At 40.9% G+C, this 24375-nt stretch overlaps 1 protein-coding gene across 6 annotated transcripts in view; it reads left to right on the forward strand.

Annotated features, from left to right (window-relative positions):
- Positions 1–16802, forward strand: part of fbl (pantothenate kinase 3 fbl) — a 53595-nt gene extending 36793 nt beyond the window's left edge. For 3 of the 6 annotated variants that reach the window (XM_028317439.1, XM_028317440.1, XM_028317442.1), the window contains 7 exons: positions 1439–1612; positions 3670–3813; positions 6209–6360; positions 9367–9543; positions 14575–14710; positions 15332–15447; positions 16329–16572. In XM_028317439.1, the coding sequence (XP_028173240.1) occupies positions 1439–1612; positions 3670–3813; positions 6209–6360; positions 9367–9543; positions 14575–14710; positions 15332–15447; positions 16329–16440 (1011 nt within the window). In that variant the 3' untranslated portion in view covers positions 16441–16572. Of the gene's footprint in view, positions 1–383; positions 492–687; positions 828–1438; positions 1613–3669; positions 3814–6208; positions 6361–9366; positions 9544–14574; positions 14711–15331; positions 15448–16328 lie in introns of those variants that run through there. The other 3 variants (XM_028317443.1, XM_028317441.1, XM_028317438.1) reach the window with 3 other exon arrangements.
- Positions 16803–24375: the final 7573 nt, after the last annotated feature.

Below are 24375 nucleotides of genomic sequence, written 5' to 3' on the forward strand. Positions count from 1 at the left end.
CGATAGTTTCACTTCACTATTGATAGTCGAACCCATCGATAGTCTCACTATCGATAGTCGGAAATGTCGATAGTCTCTCTTTTGATAGTCGGAAAAGTCGATGGTCTCACTATTGATAGCCCGAACCATTGATAGTCTCACTGTCTATAGTTAGAAATGTCGATAGTCACACTATCGGTAGTTACTACCATCGATAGTCTCACTTTCGATAGTCAGAAATGTCGATAATTTGACTATTGATAGTCGGAAAAGTCGATGCTGGTCTCACTATTGATAGTTACTACCATTGATAGTCTTACTGTCGATAATCGGAACCAGTTACATTATCGATAGTCGGAATCTTTAGTCTCACTATCGATAGTCGGGACCATCGACTAGAGACGAACCGCAAGGAGATCGACAAGGAAACTGAGGTTCTGAAGAACATCCGCCGGTACCTCACCAGGAACGCGGCTTATGGCAACACTGGCCGGCGGGACGTGCATCTACAGGTACATATAGTCTCACTATCGACAGTCGAAACCATCGACTTAAGTCCGGTCGCCGAGCACATAGAATTTCGTCCAATGACCCCAAGCTACCCATCCTTATCGCACACTCACTGCGGCCGCCCGTCGCACAGTCGCGACAGCAGTATAATTACGCGCGAGCGATAAGGATGGGTAGCTTGGGGTTATTGGACGAAATTCTATCTGCTCGGTGACCGGACTTTAGAGATGTACCGCAAGGAGATCGACAAGGAAACCGAGGTTCTGAAGAACATCCGCCGGTACCTCACCAGGAACGCGGCTTATGGGAACACTGGCCGGCGGGACGTGCATTTGCAGGTAATCATCATCATCATCATCATCATCTCAGCCACAGGACGTCCAATGCTGAACGTAGGCCTCCCCCAATGATTTCTACATCGCCCAGCCATCGTGTAGCCATGTGCAATAGTATGGACCCTATTGATAATAGGTATCGTTAGAACTTTTTCAGCAATATTAACGATTTTAGACCATAGAAAGAAGGAAAGAAAGCCCTTATCAACCCGGAAAGGGATCAACACCGTATCGCCTTTCGCCGCGCTATCAACGCGAGGCGAGGCGTTTACGTTACGCTGCGGATAAGTGTGCGTTGCCGTACATACGGAGTTTCATACAAAGAATACTGACGGCCTCGAGTTCAACGGTTACGATGCCTTTCCGGATTGATAAATGTTCTTCGTCCTAAAAATCGACGATAAGATTATATCGTGGCACCCGCATATCCTTGACCGGCTGGTGTGACAATATTTACGCCCGTATTCACAAAGGATGCTTGCTTATGTCAAGCAGCAAATCGAATAGACCTCTGTGATTGGTTTGTGTGTCACGCGCACTGTGAGACAGTAATGTTTGTGAATACGGGCGTAAATCTACCAAATACTAATATTTCATTATCTATCTACCCACAGATGGACAACGTCCAAATCCGCGGTCGTCGCGGCACCCTCCACTTCATCCGGTTCCCTACGTCCGAAGTGGGTGCCTTCCTGCAGCTGGCCCGGTCCAAAGGCATGGCCGACCTGGTCAATACTATATACGCGACCGGCGGCGGCGCTTACAAGTTTGAGGAGGACTTCATCAAGGTATGATGTGGAAACCAGTACTATTCCTAGTGAGATTACTTTTCTCGTAGATATTATACCCACAGTGAAGCTAGTTGACAGCCCACAATGGTAGGTATCTATTGTATTATGAAGCTGCCTGAGTTTTAGCAGGACTTCATCAAGGTACTATCTTTAGACCAGTACTATTCCTAGTGTACATTACTGTTCCTAGTAGAAAATTGGTTTTTCCTGTAGTTTTAGGCTAGTTTTGACAACACGTTATGAATCTTCTGCAGCTAGTAACACTATAGGTCATGCGTTATAGGTGATAGGTTGCGGTGTTTTAAAGTTTGAGGACTTCATTAAGGTAGTATGTTCGGACCAGTACTGTTCCTAGTGTAGATAGAATGTAGTTATCTACTCACCCTCCACTTCATACGTTTCCCTACGTCCGAAGTGGGTGCCTTCCTGCAGCTGGCCCGGTCCAAAGGCATGGCCGACCTGGTCAATACTATATACGCGACCGGCGGCGGCGCTTACAAGTTTGAGGAGGACTTCATCAAGGTACTATGTTCAGACCAGTACTATTTCCTAGTGTAGATATTTATTCCTACATTCTACATAAGAAGTGACCTACTCGAAAGGCATGGCCGACCTGTACCTCTAGTACGAAAAACTTTCGAGTTCGTTTCGTTGCGTATTCAAAGTGTCATCGAAAAATTTTGTATGAAAAATTAAACAGCGCCCCCTAGGGCGGCTATAATATAGGGGGCGCTGTTTAATTTTTCATACAAAATTTTTCGATGACACTTTGAATACGCAACGAAACGAACTCGAAAGTTTTTCGTACTAGAGGTACTGGTCAATACTATATACGCGACTGGCGGAGGCGCTTACAAGTTTGAGGAGGACTTTATCAAGGTGTGATGTGGAGACCACTATTATTCCTAGTGTAGATTACTTTTCTTGTAGATTATTTTACCCACAGTGAAGCTAGTTGACAGCCCACAATGTAGGTAGTATTGTTTTATGAAGGTGCCTGAGTTTTAGCAGGACTTCATCAAGGTACTATCTTTAGACCAGTACTATTCCTAGTGTAAATTACTATTCATAGCAGAAAATTGGGTTTTCCTGCAGTTTTAGGCTAGTTTTGACAACACGTTATGAATCTTCTGCATCTGGTAACACTGTAGATAATACGTTATAGGTGATAGGTTGCGGTGTTTTAAAGTTTGAGGACTTCATCAAGGTACTAGGTTCAGACCAGTACTGTTCCTAGTGTAGATAGAATGTAGATATTTATCTTCTCACGCTGCACTTCATCCGGTTCCCTACGTCCGAAGTGGGTGCCTTCCTGCAGCTGGCCCGGTCCAAAGGCATGGCCGACCTGGTCAACACTATATACGCGACCGGCGGCGGCGCTTACAAGTTTGAGGAGGACTTCATCAAGGTAATTCATCATCACCATCATTACAGACATATGACGTCCACTGCTGAAGGAATTCCTCGGTTGGAAGCAACCAGCATCATTCCTCATAAAAATATAAACTGGCTTTTAAAGAGCATTTTTACACGTCTCACAGTAATGTGGTTTGGACTTTTCCTAAGATAAAACAGCGCAAGAAACTCGGGTCACAAAAGCATTTTTAGGACTTCATCAAGGTACTATGTTCGGTCCAGTACTATTCCTAATTTAGATTACTCTTTCTAAAGCCTGGTCCGTGAGCACGTAGAATTTGGTCCAATGACCCCTAGCTGCCCATCCTTATCGGTCGCGCGTAATTATATTGCTATCGCGACTGTGCGACGGGCGCACGCAGTGAGTGTGCGAGCGCGACAGCAACAGAATTACGGGCGAGCGATAAGGATGGGTAGCTTGGGGTCATTGGACAAAATTCTACGTGCTCACGGACCAGGCTTTAGTAGAAAATTGGGTTTTCCTGCTGTTTTATCAAAAATCTGTCAAACTCCATACAAAAAACACCGGTTATTGTTAAAGTTACGGTTAGAGTAAGTTGGTGCACAGCCTTAGACATGTGTCATGGAATTATTTGCTAATGACGCTAACTAACCAATGATTATTTTGTCCCCACCAGGAAGTGAACATGAGTCTATCGAAGCTCGACGAGCTGGATGCATTGATCGCGGGCGTTTTATTCGTGGACGCTATGAACGCTCAGGAGTGCTACTACTGGGCGCCGCCTGATGAGCAACCCGTCCATAGGCAGTCTGGGGATTCGGTGAGTCTTCTTCTTATTTCTTCTTGGTCTTCTGTACTACTAGTAGGGCTCAGATAGATGAGTAACCTGCCCACAGGCAGCCTGGCGAATATTTCTTCTGTGCTGCTGTTAGGATGCAGACAGATACATAGAAGAGAAGTCTGCAGATTCGGTGAGTCTTCTTCTTGGCTCCTACTAGGCTACGCCAGATGACTTGGTAAGTATTTTTCTTATTCTTCTTCTGAGCTATAACTAGGATGCTGACTGGCAGAAGAGAAACCCATAGATTCAGCGAGTCTTCTTGTTTTTCTGGGCTACTATTACTACTGGACGTCGCCGGATGAGTGACACGGTGTGTTCTTCTTTCTTCTTGTTCTTCCGTATTACCACAGAATAATAATAAGTACTACGTACAGAAGTTTAAAAAAATGTATGCTCAATGTCATTAACAATATGGTGTAATTTAGCCTGTCTCAAGAGTCAAGCACCATTTTGTTAACAAACGTCAGTGATCGGCACTGCGCCGAAGCTATAGGGCTGACTTCGGTAAAATGATTTGACGTGAGGTGCCAAACTGCGGAAAATGGCGGAGGAAATACATGATTTAGCATGAATTATCATGAATAACTATCTACTTAATTACCTCTCAGTGTCTTAAGGCAACTTAAAAAAGTACATTCTGTATTTTTATTATTATTTAGGCAGTTAAATACTGCACAGTATTTAGTACACCATTTTCTTTATTTTCTTCCATCATACGCGTGCGTGAGTCAATGTTCGCTCATATGTGAGGCCTTGTCGAATAGTATCCTGTAGGTGGACCATCGTGCGTGTTTTGTTTTCGATGTAAACTCGCGGAGATGAACAGGCCTGGTATTACTACTAGGATGCAGACTGATAGAAGAGAAACCCATAGATTTGGTGAGTCTTCTGGTTTTTCTTCTTCGTCTTCTTATGGGCTACTACTGGACGCTGTTGGATGACTCGCTAATGCCTTGATTCTTCTGGGCTCTTACTAGGCGTCACGGGAAGACCGCTGTCTTGTTGATTCTTCTTCGTCTTTTCTTCTCTGGGTCTACTTTTGTCGTCAGCCTGGCGACTTGATAAGTCTTTTGGATAGACGAGCTGGATGCATTGATCGCGGGCGTTTTATTCGTGGACGCTATGAACGCTCAGGAGTGCTACTACTGGGCGGCCGCCTGATAAGCAACGGGCTCACTAGCAGCCTGGCGACTCGGTGAGTCATCATCATCATCATCATCAAACATAGAACTCCTCCTATGTTCTTCTGATTAATTTCGTTGCGGGTCCGATGACAGTTTAACTTTCCCCCGAGACAAACTTGGCCTTCACTGGTTAGGTTTTTATTGGCGGTCAAGCTGTAGATCCTGGTTACACAGTCATCATCATGTTTCATCAACATCAGGTAATTTTGTCTACCCTGCAAGGGCACGACGATCCTTACTAATTTGCCAGATAGAGGCCAATGGAGGATTTGACACCCTAAAAAATACAGATGAATCGAAATCTTTTTTTGAAATCGGTAAAAAAGTATAAAAATAAGCCAAAGCCAGCGTGAGGACTCCCTTTTTGACCGACTTGAACAATAGAAGTTTCTCAATTCGATTTGGTATGTTTTAGTGCAATATTTTGTTGTAATTTTTTTAGTGTTCCGTATTCCCGATAAGGAACCCTTGTACATACAGGGTGTCCCAGAATGGGTGAATCAAACTGATAGGGGAGGTAGCTCTACTAATGCACTATCCCTAAAAATATGAAAAAAATATTTTGAGTTCGGATTTTTTTAAAATAATTTGCTTTAAACTCGAAATCTAGTCATTATTTTCAAAAGTTTGTTTACAGATGAAAAATAAAATGAAAATGAAAATGAAAAATGAAAATGAAAATACTTTTACTAAATAAACACTGTTGGGAACCGATTGGTGGACCAACCTCTTTTTTATATTGTCTATGTTTTTTATACTTTTTTTATTACTTTTGATACCTTTTGTTTAGTCTTGAAGTTTGTGTTTTTTGATAGCCGTTGTGGGCATTTATTTGCAGGAATATATCTTCATTTTAATCCGAAGGTTTTTCTTATTTCCGCACGCCCGAGCGGCTGTCCGCCACAAACACTTTACAATTACAAGATAAACGAAGCGATCATGTACAATTAATATTAGTAAGAAAAAAGTACAAATAAACTCCAAACGCAGCAATTATAGCCAGATACTTAGGCAAAGCTGATTTATTTTCACTTTAAAAAAAAAAAAATTTTGGTGTCCTTATGCGCTTTATTTTTTTTTTTCATATTTTTTTTTACTAGAGCTACCTCCCATATCAGTTTGATACATTCATTCTGGGACACCCTGTATAATTATAAAAAACAATGTGTAATTTTTTGTATTTGTTCCAGCCACCATACTCGGAAGCGGCTCTAAGTCTCTACGTGCGCAAACCGTTTGACTTTTCAAGCCCGTACCCGTTCCTACTGGTCAACATCGGGAGCGGCGTGTCTGTGCTGGTGGTCAACGCTCCGGATGACTATTACCGCGTCAGCGGCACTAGGTGAATATTACAAAGATGCTCGATATTATAGGTCTAAAGTCCGGTCGCCGAGCACGTAGAATTTCGCCCAATGACCCCAAGCTACCCATCCTTATCGCTCGCGCGTAATTATATTGCTGTCGCGCTCGCACACTCACTGCGGCCGCCCGTCGCACAGTCGCGACAGCAATCGCAGACGCGGGCGCAAAAACGCGCCCGCGTCTGTTCGATATCCGGTAGAGCCATAAAGAAATTATAGACTTCAAATTATTTATAAGTACCCGTTCCTACTGGTCAACATCGGAAGCGGCGTGTCTGTGCTGGTGGTCAACGCTCCGGACGACTATTACCGCGTTAGCGGCACTAGGTAAGCAGTTCGGTTCCCGAAAGAGCCATGAAAAATATAGACCTAATTATTTATAAGTATCCGTTCCTACTGGTCAACATCGGGAGCGGCGTGTCTGTGCTGGTGGTCAACGCACCCGATGATTATTACCGCGTCAGCGGCACTAGGTGAGCAGTTCGGTTCCCGAAAGAGCCATGAAAAATATAGACCTAATTATTTATAAGTATCCGTTCCTACTGGTCAACATCGGGAGCGGCGTGTCTGTGCTGGTGGTCAACGCACCCGATGATTATTACCGCGTCAGCGGCACTAGGTGAGCAGTTCGGTTCCCGAAAGAGCCATGAAAAATATAGACCTAATTATTTATAAGTATCCGTTCCTACTGGTCAACATCGGGAGCGGCGTGTCTGTGCTGGTGGTCAACGCACCCGATGATTATTACCGCGTCAGCGGCACTAGGTGAGCAGTTCGGTTCCCGAAAGAGCCATGAAAAATATAGACCTAATTATTTATAAGTATCCGTTCCTACTGGTCAACATCGGGAGCGGCGTGTCTGTGCTGGTGGTCAACGCACCCGATGATTATTACCGCGTCAGCGGCACTAGGTGAGCAGTTCGGTTCCCGAAAGAGCCATGAAAAATATAGACCTAATTATTTATAAGTATCCGTTCCTACTGGTCAACATCGGGAGCGGCGTGTCTGTGCTGGTGGTCAACGCACCCGACGACTATTACCGCGTTAGCGGCACTAGGTGAATATTACAAAGATGGTCGATATTATAGGTCTAAAGTCCGGTCGCCGAGCACGTAGAATTTCGCCCAATGACCCCAAGCTACCCATCCTTATCGCTCTCGCGTAATTATATTGCTCTCGCGCTCGCACACTCACTGCGGCCGCCCGTCGCACAGTCGCGACAGCAATATAATTACGCGCGAGGGATAAAGATGGGTGGCTTGGGATCATCGGACGAAATTCTACGTGCTCGGCGACCGGACTTTAGCGCTTAACTGAGTCATGCCTAATTCCATCAAAATCGGTTCAGTGGTTTAGGCGTGAAAGCGTGACAGACAGACGAGTTACTTTCACATAAATTTAGGGATTATTAGTACCCGTTCCTACTGGTCAACATCGAGAGCGGCGTGTCTGTGCTGGTGGTCAACGCACCCGATGATTATTACCGCGTCAGCGGCACTAGGTGAGCAGTTCGGTTCCCGAAAGAGCCATGAAAAATATAGACCTAATTATTTATAAGTATCCGTTCCTACTGGTCAACATCGGAAGCGGCGTGTCTGTGCTGGTGGTCAACGCTCCGGACGACTATTACCGCATCAGCGGCACTAGGTGAATATTACAAAGATGCTCGATATTATAGGTCTAAAGTCCGGTCGCCGAGCACATAGAATTTCGCCCAATGACCCCAAGCTACCCATCCTTATCGCTCTCGCGTAATTATTTTGCTGTCGCGCTCGCACACTCACTGCGGGCGCCCGTCGCACAGTCGCGACAGCAATATAATTACACGCGAGCGATAAGGATGGGTAGCTTGGGGTCATTGGACGAAATTCTACGTGCTCACGGACCAGACTATAGTGATCAACGCGCCCGCGTCTGTTCGATATCCGGTAGAGCCATAAAGAAATTATAGACTTCCAATTATTTATAAGTATCCGTTCCTACTGGTCAACATCGGAAGCGGCGTGTCTGTGCTGGTGGTCAACGCACCCGACGACTATTACCGCGTTAGCGGCACTAGGTGAATATTACACAGATGGTCGATATTATAGGTCTAAAGTCCGGTCGCCGAGCACGTAGAATTTCGCCCAATGACCCCAAGCTACCCATCCTTATCGCTCGCGCATAATTATATTGCTGTCGCGCTCGCACACTCTGCGGGCGCCCGTCGCACAGTCGCGACAGCAATATAAATAGGCGCGAGGGATAAGGATGGGTGGCTTGGGATCATCGGACGAAATTCTACGTGCTCGGCGACCGGACTTTAGCGCTTAACTGAGTCATGCCTAATTCCATCAAAATCGGTTCAGTGGTTTAGGCGTGAAAGCGTGACAGACAGACGAGTTACTTTCACATAAATTTAGGGATTATTAGTACCCGTTCCTACTGGTCAACATCGGGAGCGGCGTGTCTGTGATGGTGGTCAACGCTCCGGATGACTATTACCGCGTCAGCGGCACTAGGTAAGCAGTTCGGTTCCCAGTAGAGTCATCATTTTTTTATCATTCATAAATTACTAGCTTTCGCTCGCGTGAAATTTTGTGTCACAGAAAAACTTTATCGCCCGCGTCCTTGTTCTAAAAACCGAGATAAAAACTATCCTATGTCATTTCCCGATCTCTTTCTATCTATTATTTCGTTTATTTTTAACATAATGCCGTCACTGCTGGATAAAGGATTTCCACAACCACAACTACCGCTCCTGCACTGATCGCATCCTGGTGCTTAACGCGACCTTTGCCAGTTCGTCAGTCCAATGAGTTCGAGGCCTGCCTTTAAAAGCTCATAAAAAACTCATAAAAGTAATTTTATTTTTGGAAGCAGGCTTTTGAAAAGCATTTTTACAAGTCCCCGTATTGACCCTGCCACTGCTTCAGGACAATAAATGGGCCAGTGGTTCGTGGTCGCCACCTAAGAACTTTTATTTATTTATCTCTCTCCCATTCCAGCTTAGGAGGCGGGACTTTCCTTGGCCTCTGCTGCCTTCTAACCGGCTGCAGCAGTTTCGAAGAGGCTATATCGCTCGCGGCGGCTGGAGACAACACTACTGTGGATAAACTGGTGCGGGACATCTATGGAGGGGACTACGCTAGGTTCGGACTGCCGGGAGATTTGGTCGCTAGCAGGTGAGATTTTGAGGGTTTGGGGGTAGACAGGGAGTAATTTGAGGGATTTGGGGGAAGGGAGGACTATTTAGGGGGATACAAGGATTAATTTGAGGGGTTTAGGGGTAGATGGAACTATTTAGGGGGATACAAGGAGTCATATGAGGAGTTAGGGAGATTTAGTCGCTAGCAGGTGAGAGGCAAGGGGTATTTGAGAGGTTGGTGGGAGGGGGGACTATTTAGGGGGTACAGGGAGTAATTTAGAGGAGTTAAGGGGTAGGTGGGACTATTTAGGGGGATACAGGGAGTAATTTGAAGGGTTTGGGGGAAGGGGGGACTATTTAGGGGGAGACAGGGAGTAATTTTGAGGAGTTAAGGGGTAGATGGGACTATTTAGGGGGATACAAGGAGTAATTTGAGGGGATTGGGGGAAGGTGGGATTATTTAGAGGGACAGAGAGTAATTTGAGGAATTAAGGGGTAGGTGGAACTATTAGGAGGATACAGGGAGTAATTTGAGGAGTTTAGAGGTAGGTGGGACTATTTAGGGGGAGACAGGGAGTAATTTGAGGAGTTAAGGGGTAGGTGGGACTATTTAAGGGGAGACAGGGAGTAATTTGAGGAGTTAAGAGGTAGATGGGACTATTTAGGGGGATACAGGGAGTAATTTTGAGGGGTTAAGGGGTAGGTGGGACTATTTAGGGGAAGATAGGGAGCAATTTTGAAAAGTTAAGGGGTAGATGGGACTATTTAGGGGAGAGAGTGACTATTCTCACCCCTTGTGTAAGGGGTTTAAGGGGAGAGGGTAGACTATTTAAGAGGAGGCAGGGACTATTCCAGCTTTTCCTTCCCACCGTTGCACCTCTAAAGTAGCCAAGAAGGAGGGTGGGGGAGACAAGTAAAAAGCTCGTGGTTACAAAAAACTACAGAATCCTCAACCACAGAGGAACTGGATATCTTACATTATATCATATTGATTGATCAATCGTAGTATAATAATTTGTTTTTAAAATACCTTTGAACGGAGTGTAGTAATGCATTTTTTCTTAGGGTTATTTGTTTCAAAATATGATGATATATAATTATATTCTCATTGACTGTTTATTACTTTTATAATGTTCAGTTGCGAGCAGATCAACTTATTAAAAAAAATCTCAATTGCTTTAAAACCTTAAAATCATTAATTTAAACCCCAGAAGTTGATCTCCTGGCTACAATATAAGTTTATTGTGTTGCGTTAGTTCGTACTTAGATGCTTCAAGGTACAAAGGCCTAAAAGGAACAGCAGGGCTCATGGTAGAGGCCTAAAAAGCGGCTTAAAAGCCCCCACAACGGTTGGTAAAGGCCTTAAAACGGCAGAAAGGTCCCAAAACGGTTTGTAACGGCCTTTAAACGGCTGAAAGGCCCCAAAACAGTTGATAAACTCCTTAATGCGGCTGAAAGGCTACAAATAAGGTTGGTAAAGGCCTTTAAGCGGTTGAAAAACTCCAAATACGGTTGGTAAAGGCCTAAAAGCGGCTAAAAGGCCTCAAAATGGTTGGTAAAGGTAAAAATTCGAGTATTTTGACAACAGAACGGTCTGATCTCGGTGGTTTAAGGTTGGTTTCGGTTTGTGGAGGTTGATATTGGTTGCGGTCTAGAGTTCTATTCCAGGTGGGGACTATTATCATGGGTATCATGGTTCTCTTCGGTCCATTGGATTGCGAATTATTTCTTCCTTGATCCATCAGGCCTACAAAATTATTGAGTAGTAGTCGACATGGATTCAATTCTTTTGCGTCTTCACTTTCTTGGCTACTGCTAAAAATAGTTTAGTTTCGGGTCTATCTATCACTGTCCCTCATGCAGGAATCTCGCTATGGGTGAGAGGGATGGCATATTTGGAACTTTGGTCAAACCTACATACGTGAGCAGGTAACGGGCATAAGGAAAAGAAGTTGATGCAAGGCTCCATTCAGATCGATTCTTCTTCTCTTCTGGTGAAATCTGGTTACATGATATACATGGGTAGCTACATTTTTCCTTTTTAATGCAATAGGGAATATTCATAGGTTTCAAAATATTATGATAAATATTGTTTTTAGTTAAAACACAGACTATGCAAAGACAGTATCGAAATTGGTCTGGAAATAAAAAAGGCATTTAACCCTTATTCAAATAAAGGTAGATATATTACCACTTTGTTTACTTTTAAAAAATGATCCTAATTTTCGATATGGTAATACTTAAAGATATCGTGGTCACTTATTTATATTTTTGAATATATTTTTTAACTTATCTATGCCATATTACTACTTTTCAACGTCATTTGTCACTGTCAGGTAATGTCAAAGTCAACCAAACGGTTTTGGTGTGAAAAATTTCATGTTTTTAGCGCGCATTTTTGGTATTTTTGAAACTGTTCAACGAAAATTCTGATAAGTGTTTTTTCGATTCAAATTCCTAAACTATAAGATTTATTATCACTTATAGGCAGTGTCTGCAATTGATTTATTCATATAATTTAGACATTTTAAAGAAGTGGTAAATAGTTTACCATTGTCCGATCCCGTCTTGACAAAAGTTTGTTGATATATAAAAAAACTGTTGTTTTTTGTATGTGAACAAATAAAACTAAATAAATATTTGGAGAAATTTTAAGTTATTTTGATAACTGTTTACGTAACGTTTTGACTTTACGTAATTAGTGAATTGTTAGTGTCAGACTCAAGGTAAGCATAATAATTGTAAGCATAATAACTAATATTAATAAATATATTGTTTTATAAAAATAATAAATTTATTTCATTCCCAAAATATTTAATAAAATATAGGTAGAACCTAGAGGAAGTCACTAGTCAAGAACCAAAAATAAACCAAAACGGACAATGGTAACTATTTTACCACCAACATTGAATAATTTGTAGTCATGAATGGATAATGGTAAATTATTTACCACCCAAAAAACTACCCCTTCCCCTATTTTTTTATAAATTTTGATCAAAAATATGAAATAAGTGACCCACAATTACCCAAAATCCACTTCAACATTGTAAAAAAAATGCATACCAGCTCGCATTTGAATAAGGGTTAAAGTTTTGAATAAAATTAAGCTGAGTCTGGCTTCATATAACTTCTTCACTTGTCTTCACTATCGCAATGGGACCTCATATAATGACAGTGAAATGTTGTTCAAAATAAATAAATAAACAACTTTTTAACGTATCAAGTGACGTCACGAGATTACATTATCAGAATCTAGAGAATTTCTAAAAGTAATGTGTAATTTCATAATGTCAAAGTTCGAATAAAATGAATATTCCCTATCGCAATATACCCATGCATATTCCCCGGTGGGCTCTGGTATCGGTGGTGAGTCTCACACTGTTTGAGTGCAGGATAGCGGCTCGCTCCAGGAGAGCCAGCATGCCAGTGCTAGCGTTGCTCGGGGACCTGATTGCATGCAGGTAATTTGACATTGACACTGACATCCTTCTGACACTTCGGACATTCACCTGTCATCATCATTTGAACCATGGAAACATCTTGTTTTGTTTATGGGCAATGAAGTAATTTGACAATCTGACATTGACACCGTTCTGACACTTCTGACATTCACCTGTCATATCATCGTCCGAACCATGGACCTCTTCTTCTTCTTTTATTTATTGGCAAAGAAGTAATTTGACAATCTGACATAGACATCGTTCTGACACTTCTGACGTTCACCTGTCATATCATCGTCCGAACCATGGATACTTCTTCTTCTTCTAGCTATTAAACATCTAACAGGGTTATTTGTGCCAATGCAGGTAATTTGACATTTATCTGACACTGACGTCCGTTCTGACATTTCTGACATTCACCTGTCACATCTTAATGTCAAATGGAAATCGTGAGAACCAGATTGCATGCAGGTAATTTGATACTGCGTTCTAAAATTGACATTGACACCTGTCATTTATCGCCATCCGAACCATGGAACGATTTTTTTCTTCTTTTTTAATGGCAATAAACCATCTTTAGGTACTTTATTTGTGCCAAAGCCAAGTAAAAATCGTGAGAAAACCATGGATCCTTCTTCTTATTTTGTTTAATAGTTATCATACCACTTTATGAACGTTCTGATACTTCTAACATTCACCTGTCATATCGTCATCGGAACCATCTTCATCTTCTTGTGCTTAATCACAATCAAACCTCTTTAGGTAGCTTATTTGTATCAATGCCAAATGGAATTCGTGAGTGCCAGCTGCTAATGTCAGCGTTGCTCGGGTTCCTGCCCCCCTAGACAAAACGCACTTTTTGATCGAATCGAAAATCGAATCCGTCAAAACTCCATACAAAAAAGGGGCTTTTCGACCACTTTTCGACTGGTTTGCGATTATAATTTGCACTTTGTCTAGACCCACTGATTGCAGGCAGGTAATTTGACATAGCGTTCTGACATTGACACTTGTCACATTGTCTACGGAACTCTTTGGTTGGATTCTGTGGAGTGTATAGTTGAACGGAAAGCATGGTCGACCTGTTTAATCTTTTTAAATTATTATTTCATATACTTTAGCAAACAAATCTGGTGTTAATTTACGTTCTAAAGTGCTGTGAAGGGCAAATTAAAAAAAATGAGTGAGTGACTATGGCGTCTTCAAACCTTGAAAAAAAAAGAACTAAAATATCTATGTTCTAATCATAGAACAAGCCCTACCAACCGTACCAGAAAATTGTGCATATACTGGGATCGAACCCGGTACCTCTAGATGTGAGACAAGTGGTAAAGTATTCATCATCATCAACAGCCCTTTACAGTCCACTGCTGGACTATGAGCCTCCTCCATTATAGTGGAGGGTTTTGCCATAATCCCCACGCTTGGCAGGCGGGTTGGAGATCGCAGTATAAAAGATTGATGTTTTTCAGAGAGCGCTGCTGCCCGTTCTGTTTGATGTGTAGTCCCTAAGTCGCCTCTTACGACACCCGCGGGAAGAGTAGGGGTTGGTGACAAATGTATTCTACTCTGCCGTCACCACACGGCTTTACGGTAAATTATTATTAACATTTATTTAATGTCCCCAGCTTCGGCCAGATGGCGTCGGCCGACCGCCGCGCCAAGGTGTCTCGGGAGGACCTCGCTAGGGCCACTCTCGTCACCATCACCAACAACATCGGCTCCATTGCGAGGCTGTGCGCTTCTAACGAGAATATTGAGAGGGTAAGCGATTTTGGATTTTACGTCTGGGGAGTAAGGTTTAGAATAGTATAGCAAAATCTTCCGCGCCATTGCTAAAATCTGTTTCATATGAGAGGGTAAGAGATTTTGTACTTTATGTCTAAGGAATAAGGTATATGTTGCTCTAGATTGAGTTCCATTGAGAGGGTGAGTTGAACTTTGTCTGGGGAGTAAGTATTAGAATAGTTAATTTTTTTTTCTTAAGATTTCCTGAAGATACCTCACCTGGGGGACTATTCCGAAACGTTGTTTACGTAGTTTTGAGTCTATCTGTCACCGTTACTCATGCTGGTTTCTCGCTTTGTGCGAGAGGAATGGAAACATTCGAACTTCGAACATTCAACCATTTTCACTGAATTGATTCCAACTGGTGGAAGCAGCTGAAAACGTTGAATTTTCGCATAGATCTAGTTTATTCTGTAACCTATTAATGATACCGTTTGATAGAGCTCGTGAAGCACTTTCAGGATCAGTAACCAGTTTTTTTATAGTTAAGAATTAATCGACTGGAAATCACTTATCGTTTCCACCCTGTATAGATAAGATGTATAGATAAGATAGCCATCCTACAGTTTGATGACACATTCCTATTTCGTTTTGCAGGTGGTGTTCTGCGGAAACTTCTTGCGAGTGAACCCGTTGTCTATGAAGCTTCTATCCTACGCCATGTCGTATTGGTCGCGAGGAGCTTTGAAGGCACTCTTCTTGGAGCACGAGGGGTGAGTCTTCCTTCTTCCATCATCATAAGCATTCTGTAAAGCAGTCACCTAGCCTATAACAGTCTTATGCCCGTTTTCACCATCAATCCCTAATTTTTAAGTGACCCATATGAAAACAAAATGCCTGTTATATGTTACCATAGAGGTCACTTAAAAATAGGGATTGATGGTGAAAACGAGCATTATAGTAGCAGGAATCAGTACAGCAGCGTTTTCTTGGAGAACAAGAGGTGAGTCAATAGTTCTTCTATCAGTATCAGTCTATAGGAGTGCTTTCTTGGAGCACTTAAGGTGAGTCACTAGTTCTTCTTCTTGATAGAAGAAACTTACCTAAACTTACCTGTTATCATTTTTTTTGTCCTTAAAGTCCTTATTAAAGTCACCATACTACAGCATTTAAAAAGCGACCGTATTCTTATGTCAATTAGGTGTGAACTTCGTTGTATTTTTCCAGCTACTTCGGCACAGTAGGCTGATTACTCCATTTCGATCTCAAAAATAAAATTAACCTAATCTCAATAAAGTCACCATATTTATTTATTTATATCTCTATATCGCACTCAATAAGCGACCTTAAAATCCAGTTGATTGGGTGCTAATTTCAATGTATTTTTCCAGCCACTTCGGCGCTTACTCCATTTCAATCTCTAAACCTAATCTAAACACTCTCATTTAGTGCACTCAAAAAGCGACCTTATACTCAAAGCAAATAGGTGCTAATTTCGATGTTTATTTCCAGCTACTTCAGCGCAGTCGGCTGCCTCCTCCATTTAGATTTCTAAAATAAAAAACCTAATCTGTATGAAGTCATTATAATCGTGCCCTCAAAAAGCAACCGTATTATTTAGTCGATTAGGTGCTAATTTCAATGTATTTTCCAGCTACTTCGGCGCAGTCGGCTGTCTCCTCCATTTAGACTTGAAGCAGAAACAACAAAGTGCGTCACGCCACGCCACGCCTCCTACCACGGAACCGAGTCAAGCGGACAGGTGAAGTGGGCCCTACGCCCGTAGACATAAGGCTGACTGTTGCGTGACTAGACAATCGTTGATTTGCCGTTTTTAAACTTGAATTGAACAAATAAATATGAAGTGCAGGGTTCGAAAGGATAATTATCGTGATAATAACAGATGGATAATTATCGGTTGATAACAAAAAAAAGCGCTCGTGAAAATGAACTGTTGAAGTTTTAGAACTTACGTCTAGTGGTGGGCGTTAATCAACATAGATAGTTATAAAACCTATCTATTTAGCTCCACAATGATCACTAGTTATCTAGCGTCAAAATATTTATCTATTTTCCAAGCTTTATGCGACTAGCGATGGATAACTTGAAAACAATCAGCAACCAAAAACATAAAGCAACATTCGCAATCAGAATTTCTTATGAAACAATATGACAAATGTATCATAAACTGTTGATAATTATCCGATAATTATCATGAAGCGTAATTATCTTGATAATTTCGAACCCTGATTGAAGTGTCAAAGGATCTGTTGACATTTTGAATAGAAATTTTAAATAAATACAAAATAAATTGTGCCTACAAGACGCTTCGCTTGCAAATGGTATGGTATTGTTATTGAAATGTTGAATGATACCGATCGGCGCACATAATCTGTGGCGGCTCGTTTGACAGCTGTCAATGTGACAGTGACGTTTGACAGATGAGGCCCTGGCATAAAAGAGAAAATTGTATGCATTTGCTACCAATTTAAAAAAACGAATTAAAATATGATTTTAAATTGTTTTGTTGCCCCTTTAGTTTTACGAGGGGTATACCAAAACAGTTTTTGCAAGGCAATATAGTTGTCACTATATTTTACACCTTATTCTGATGAAAATAATGACAGTTTTCAATGATTCGACTAAAATAAAATAATTTTGACTAGTTTTATAAAAAACGGACTATTTGTTTTGTATTAAAAATACATTCAAATTAATAAGTAATTTAATTATTGATTTAAAATTGACGCTGTCACAATAATATTGCTATTTTAATAGAGCAATATATTGTTGAAGTTTAGTTACTATTATAGATCGCAATTTTGTTGAAACTGTTTTATAGAAATAGCGCCATCTGTTGAGAATTTGTTTAAACTTTAAATCTAATGAGACTACAAAAATGGACCTTATTCAATATGGAATAAAGCTATCTATCAAACAGTGTGATAGTCCTTTTGACACAATTGCATTTTTTACAACGTATCTAGCAGTTGTCAAACCGTTGACGACGGACCGACTAACTGACAAACAGAAAAAAAGTGGAACAAATTTTATGTACGACACAAGTATTCGAAATTATTTGAACATTGCAAACAATTATTTTTTTTCGTTTTAGTACAACTGCATTTCAGAATAAAAGCTTGTTTTTAAAAAAGATTTTTTTATTATATTAATTTTCCAACTTTGTTCCACAGTTAGTCGTTACTCGTCAGCGTTTCAATTGCCGTTTCACTCGCATAATAAACGTAATTGTATAAATTATTTCGCATTTTAGTGTGGTAGAATCATTCCTAATTTATACTGATGTTTTGTATAGTTTGAAAAGAGTCGGGGGTGTATTTTTGTAAAAGCGAAATACCACTCACTGATTAATCACAAAATCTCAAAAACTAACACCTATAAACTTGAAATTTGGCAGGATTTTACGAAACTCCACCCCTAAGGGGGTAAAATGAGGTCCACGCGTACGAAGTCGCGAACGGCGGCTTAAGTCCGGTCGCCGAGTAGATAGAAATTCGGCCAATGACCCCAAGCTACCCATCCTTAATGCTCGCGCGTAAATATCACTGCGGCCGCCTGTTGCACAGTCGCAACAGCAATATAATTACGCGCGAGCGATAAGGATGGCTAGCTTGGGATCATTGGACAAAATTCTATCTCCTCGGCGACCGGACTTTAATCAAAATATATACCCCCGTCTCTTTTCCACACTTAGAATGTACTGAACGTATTTTATTATTACCGTTTGCACAAACTTTTTTTGTAGTATTTCTATGTTTTAGTTTTAGGTATATTATATATTTTTCTTTACATACACTGTTGTGTGCGTCAAACGCGTTGTTTTTTTGAAAAAATCTGATCGTGTATTTTTTGTTTCGATTTTTCTACATTGCCAATGCTAATCACTTGCTGATAAAATATCTGGTAGTTTAATAAGTTATCTGACAAATAAACTACAACTTTTAGTTACACTGGTCTCGGATAGAGATATCTGAAAGATAAACGCGTTAATAACCCATCGGGGTAAGTGATCTTGCCTGGATAGCTACCACCATCTTACCTAAGTCTGTCGCCATAACAACAATGTTAACAGCATTGTTGTGTTCCGGCAGTTAGAGGTAAGATAGCCAGTTCTGTGGTTGAGGATTCCGGGTGAAGCTCGCTTCTACCTTCGGCCTGATTATTTCTTTCCATCAGGTGAGATGCAGGCCAAGAGCTTCCTCGTTGTGGATAAAAAAAGTGGCAGATAACTATCAGGAACTTTATCAGTAACCGGTGAAATGGTACTATTGATCGTTCCATCCACGAAGACGGGCGATTTTGATTCGAGCAATCCGAGCGTCATTATTGCAGTGTGCGTGTGCACTCATGGATAATTTAGCGTGTAGCGATAACACTCAAACATTAGCGGAAGAATGGTGGGGCGCGTCTTCGTGGATGAAACGATCTAAATCTATGTAGAGGGCATTGTAATCGAAATACAGCTGAATTTTTTATACTGGGTTGGGTGTATTTTTGTTGAATATAATTTTAGTGTAACATTATACGGTGGTTGTATATTTGCTGCAGTCTTATCAAGCCATACATTTCTGTTGTAAAATAGCGCTTCTCTCAACTGAATAAGGTCTATAAGGTACAGTCAGTGTTAAATAGTTCGTTACACCCAGCGGCAAAAAAGTTGACTAAAGCCTGTTCCGTGAGCACGTAGAATTTTGTCCAATGACCCCAAGCTACCCATCCTTATCGCTCGCGCGTAATTATATTGCTGTCGCGACTGTGCGACGGGCGCCCGCAGTGAGTGTGCGAGCGCGACAGCAACATAATTCCGCGCGAACGATAAGGATGGGTAGCTTGGGGTCATTGGACAAAATTCTACGTGCTCACGGACTAGGCTTTACAATCTTATTTATTAGCCGGTTACGTCTTGGTCACGCTTGTACCCCTGTATTTCTTCATAAACTGCACATCAAAGACAGTTTTTGTGCGAGTGTGGCCTAGATGAAGGCACTCTGGATCATATCTTCTTCGCTTGTGAAAAGTTTTCTCTTTCCCTTTATGATATCCTCCCCTATAAAATTCCCCGCCCTTTAAATTTTAATTCTTTATTAACCCTTATAACCTCTCCTGTCATGAAATATATTTTTAAATATATATCAACATATAAAATAATCGTTTTAGGTGGTAAAGAAGTCATTGAAGAATGAATTAATTCAATTAACACCGAGCAATCTTCAATTTCCACTGTCCACCGTGTCTCTCTAAACATTCGACTTTGGCAAAACCAGTGTGCTTCAAATACGCAACATTGAAGACAGAATAATTAATTAATTAACAATCTTATTCCAATGAGGGTTTTCGCGAATGAAAAATCCGCCAGATGGCAATACGTAGACGCGAGGTCCAAATGCTGCATGATTGGTTATTTTTGACATTACATTGACAGATATGTCAAAATCCACCAATCACGCAGCAGTCAGACCCCACATCCACGTCCCGCCATCTAGCGGATCTTTCATTCGCGAAAACCCTCATTGTAACAAAGACGTGTTGCGAACTTTTTGGCTACTTTGACTTGACTTAAGGTCCTATGTCCTTAGATGGGGCAGAGGGCGTCCACAACAGTCCTCCATCGCGTTCGGTCTTGAGCTTCGCGTTTGATCTCGCTCCAAGTCTTGCCGATTTTCTTTTGGCTTCTTTGGGTGTCGCGAACTATTTGACGCTGACTATACTATCGGCAACAGTGTTAACTGCCCATTGCCGGTCATGGCCTCTCGTTCTACCGCAAAGAATCACCATTCATGAGAGCGAGAGCAAAAACAGAAATGGATAGTTAACACTGTGGCCGTGTGTACAGCTGTCAGTTGTCTACGTGAGAGAGAGAGAGAGAGAGAACACACCAAAATAAATACTGTAAGCATCTTTTGAATTTGTTCTCAGAGCGATTTTGCGATAAAAATGTATGAGTCTGATTATTTATTTTATTTATTTACCATGAGCATACTTATCTAAAAGTTTTACAATTTTATTTATCCGATTTTGAAATTATATAACCTCCTCCTTTTTTGAAGTCGGTTAAAAACTATCAGAAAGAACTAGAATGTTTCTAAATCACGTTTTAAAATTATTTTGTAATAAACTGGGTTTTATTGACTTTTGCATGTTAATAGTTCTTTATTATGTATGATACAAAATAAATTTGTTTATTTATATTATGAAAATTATGATGAATGTAAACAGGGACGTTACATCGCTCTATTATTGTCTATGGAGAAACTTTACAGATAATAAAAAGCACGTCAACCGTTTTTTGTGAACAATAATCCAATTTAGAAATGTTATATTGCAATAGAATCTATATTTAATTTTGATTTGTATAAACAACCCGGTCGAATTAGGGTTTTCTCTAATGGAAAATCCGCCAGATGGCAATACGTAGACACGAAGTCTAAATGCTGCTGCAGTCCAAATTGCAGTCCAAATCCACCAATCACGCAGCAGTCAGACCCCACATCCACGTCCCGCCATCTAGCGGATCTTTCATACGCGAAAACCCTCATTAACTGCGCACCGGGCGGCCGTGACGTCACATCACGCTCTGGTCTGGCGAGGGAGAGTCGCATTCCAGCGGGGTGCGCAGTTAGCTCGTGTTGTAGAAATGTTATATTGTATACTCTGGACATATTTAACGTGTACGTTGTTTCGTTTGGGCCATCGCTTGTTTGTATGGAGAATGTAGCGGATATAAGTGGGCTGATATTATAAATATTTTATATCATTAGAAATAAAAGTAATCTATTATAGTTGTGTGTTTTATTTGTAATTCCCTACTTTATAGGACTATAAGTCTGGTATGCGAGCACGCACAATTTTGTCCAATGACCCCAAGCTACCCATTCTTATCCGCTCGCGTGTAATATGTTGCTGTCGCGCTCGCACACTCACTGCGGGCGCCCTTCGCACAGTCGCGACAGCAATATAATTACGCGCGAGCGATAAGGATGGGTAGCTTGGGGTCATTGGACAAAATTCTACGTGCTCACAGACCGGGCTTTAGCGTTTAACTCAGTCAGTGCCTGAGGTAAGGGAGCGGCACCGGAGGGTGTTTTTGTGATTTCAAATGTGCTTCAGATTTGTATGCTCTGTCACGTCATAATGTCAATGTCACCCCTCCCGTGCCGCTCCCATGCCTCGGGCGCTGACTGAGTTAAACGCTAGACCTGTAGTAAAAAAATTAAGCCGTATTTTTATAATCAGTTTAATACTCAATAGTTGATTGCTTCCATAATGTTACAAAAGGTATACTATCAAATCTGTTGTTTTAAAGTTGGACCACGGAGGTTTTGGGTTCGATACCTAGGGAAGGCGAAAAAAAATGATTGATTTTCCTTTTTTAGATAGATGACGACTATTGTACAGATTGTCTTGTGTGAATTACACGCCATAACTTTTTATATGGCAGTGGGAATATATTTCCCACCATAATTTAAACCTTATTCGCTTGTCTTATGGTCCAAAAATAATTTGATTATATTACTAGCGGCCGCCCGCGACTTCGCACGCGTGGATCCCGTTTTACCCCCTTAGGGGTTGAATTTTGCAAAATCCCGTCTTAGTGATCGTTCCAAAAGGACCTACGTTCTAAAAGGAACCCCCATGCAAAATTTGAGACTCCTAGCACTTCTAGTTTCTGAAATTTCGTGATAATAAGTAAATACTTATAACTTAATTTCTCATATTAGAACGAAGGACCACAGTTTTCATCACGTTAGAAGAAGAAACTCAAATACAAATATAATTTTACTTTCATAAAGACTACATAACTAAATCTGAGAAACGAAAAACAAATTCGGTGTATTATCTTCTTCCTCATCTGATTCTTTATACATATTCTTTAATCTGTGGTCTGATTTAGGCGGCCTATTTTTCCCACCTATGCATTCTACAATATTCATAAGCATGTCAATTTCTTTAGAAGAAAATAGATCATTGAGTCGCGTCCTCAAAACGTCATTTCTTGCGTCCTCAGTGTTGTATGTAACGATTTTATTCATCAACTTATTAATTTTTCTATCATCATCGTTTTTTGGTTGGCTTAGATAAATCCGACCGTCGTCATCGTATTTTGAGTATGGCAACACTGGTATTTTGTTCTGGCGGTTGTTTTTCAGCAGTATTTGGTAGGTTTTTCGAAGCATCATGTTTTCGTCCATTTGATTTACATCGTGTTCGTGGTTATGCATTTGGAGCGGTTGTTCGTTTACACGTACGATGCTGTGCCCGCGATGTGTTTTTGCATGTGGCAACACGCCCTGCTGGGACTGGGTTACCAGTGCTAAAGAGACCACATGCTTATAAGAAAAGGATTTAATTAAATATCTCGTAAAAGTAACTTAAAAGATGAAAACTAGATGATTTCATAAATATAAAATAGTAAAACGATGAGTTACAGAATGTTTTAGCACTAAGAAAATACATATTTTTTCTCACCGGAAATTAAAATTGAAAACACAATCCGAACGTAAGCCATGTCGTCGATGCATCAAATCAAAAGCTCAAAAGGTCATAACTTCAGTTAATTGTTACTTACTTGAAATAGTTCCGTAGGTAAGAAAAATAAAATTAGTTGTAAATTTTTTTGAATTAATATTTTATTGTAGGGCTACTTATTTAGGCGAGTGAGCTTTACACGTGTGGTGGCTCGCTACTGTTTGTTTTTGAAAAGTTTTGATAGACATTACAATATACAATATCGTTATGTGCATGTACACGTACATACACACAAGTAAAGCTCACTCTCCTTCGTGAGTTGCAAGAACTGATACATTTTAGGACAGCCTCCTAGTAGTCTAGACCTACATTTCATTGTTTTTGAGGATTGCTGGAGAAACTCGCTTCTACCTTCAGTCTCATCGTCACTTTCCATCGACTTATCCGTTGTGGTTTAAAAAAATGTCACGACTTTATTAAAAGGTTTGGAATTGCTTATTTTTTAAGGTTTCAGAATTTCATTGCAGAATCTTGAAAATTAATTGATCAAATCTTAATTAATGTAATCGAATGCTCATAGATAAGGATTATAATACGAGTACTATACATTCACGTGCTATACTATGACGTAAGTAATGTACTCACTAGGCAATACGTAACAGCGAGCAATGACGTTCCAGTGGTTTGATGTTGCTTTACTTAAATCTATATTTATATAAGCGAAAGGTCACTGATTGACTGACTGACTGACTCACTCACTCATCACGAAATCTCAGGAACTACAAGTGCTAGGAGTCTCAAATTTTACATGGGGGTTCCTTTTAGAGCGTAGGTGCTCACTAAGACGGGATTTTGCAAAAGTCAACCCCTAAGAGGGTTAAACGGGACCCATGTGTGCAAAGTCATGGGCGGCCGCTAGTACTAGTCACAAAAAAAGACGAAGTAAAAGTTTCAATTCAATTAGTATACTCATCATCATCATTTCAGCCACAGGATGTCCACTGCTGACATAGGCCTCCCTCAATGATTTTTAGATTGGCCGGTTGGCAACGGCCTGCCTGCTACCTTTATAAGGTCGTCTGTCCACCCTGTGAGTGGACGTCCTACGCTGCACTTGCCGGTATTCCCCAAAGATAAAATAAAAGTCGTAAATAAAGAAATACATAATTTTATTTTGATGCTCATTCTATCTACATAATTACACTAAGGGCCGA

This window comes from Ostrinia furnacalis, unplaced genomic scaffold (assembly GCF_004193835.3).
Source record: "Ostrinia furnacalis isolate ACB-3 unplaced genomic scaffold, ASM419383v2 OfSCF6240, whole genome shotgun sequence".
Classification (NCBI taxonomy): domain Eukaryota; kingdom Metazoa; phylum Arthropoda; class Insecta; order Lepidoptera; family Crambidae; genus Ostrinia; species Ostrinia furnacalis.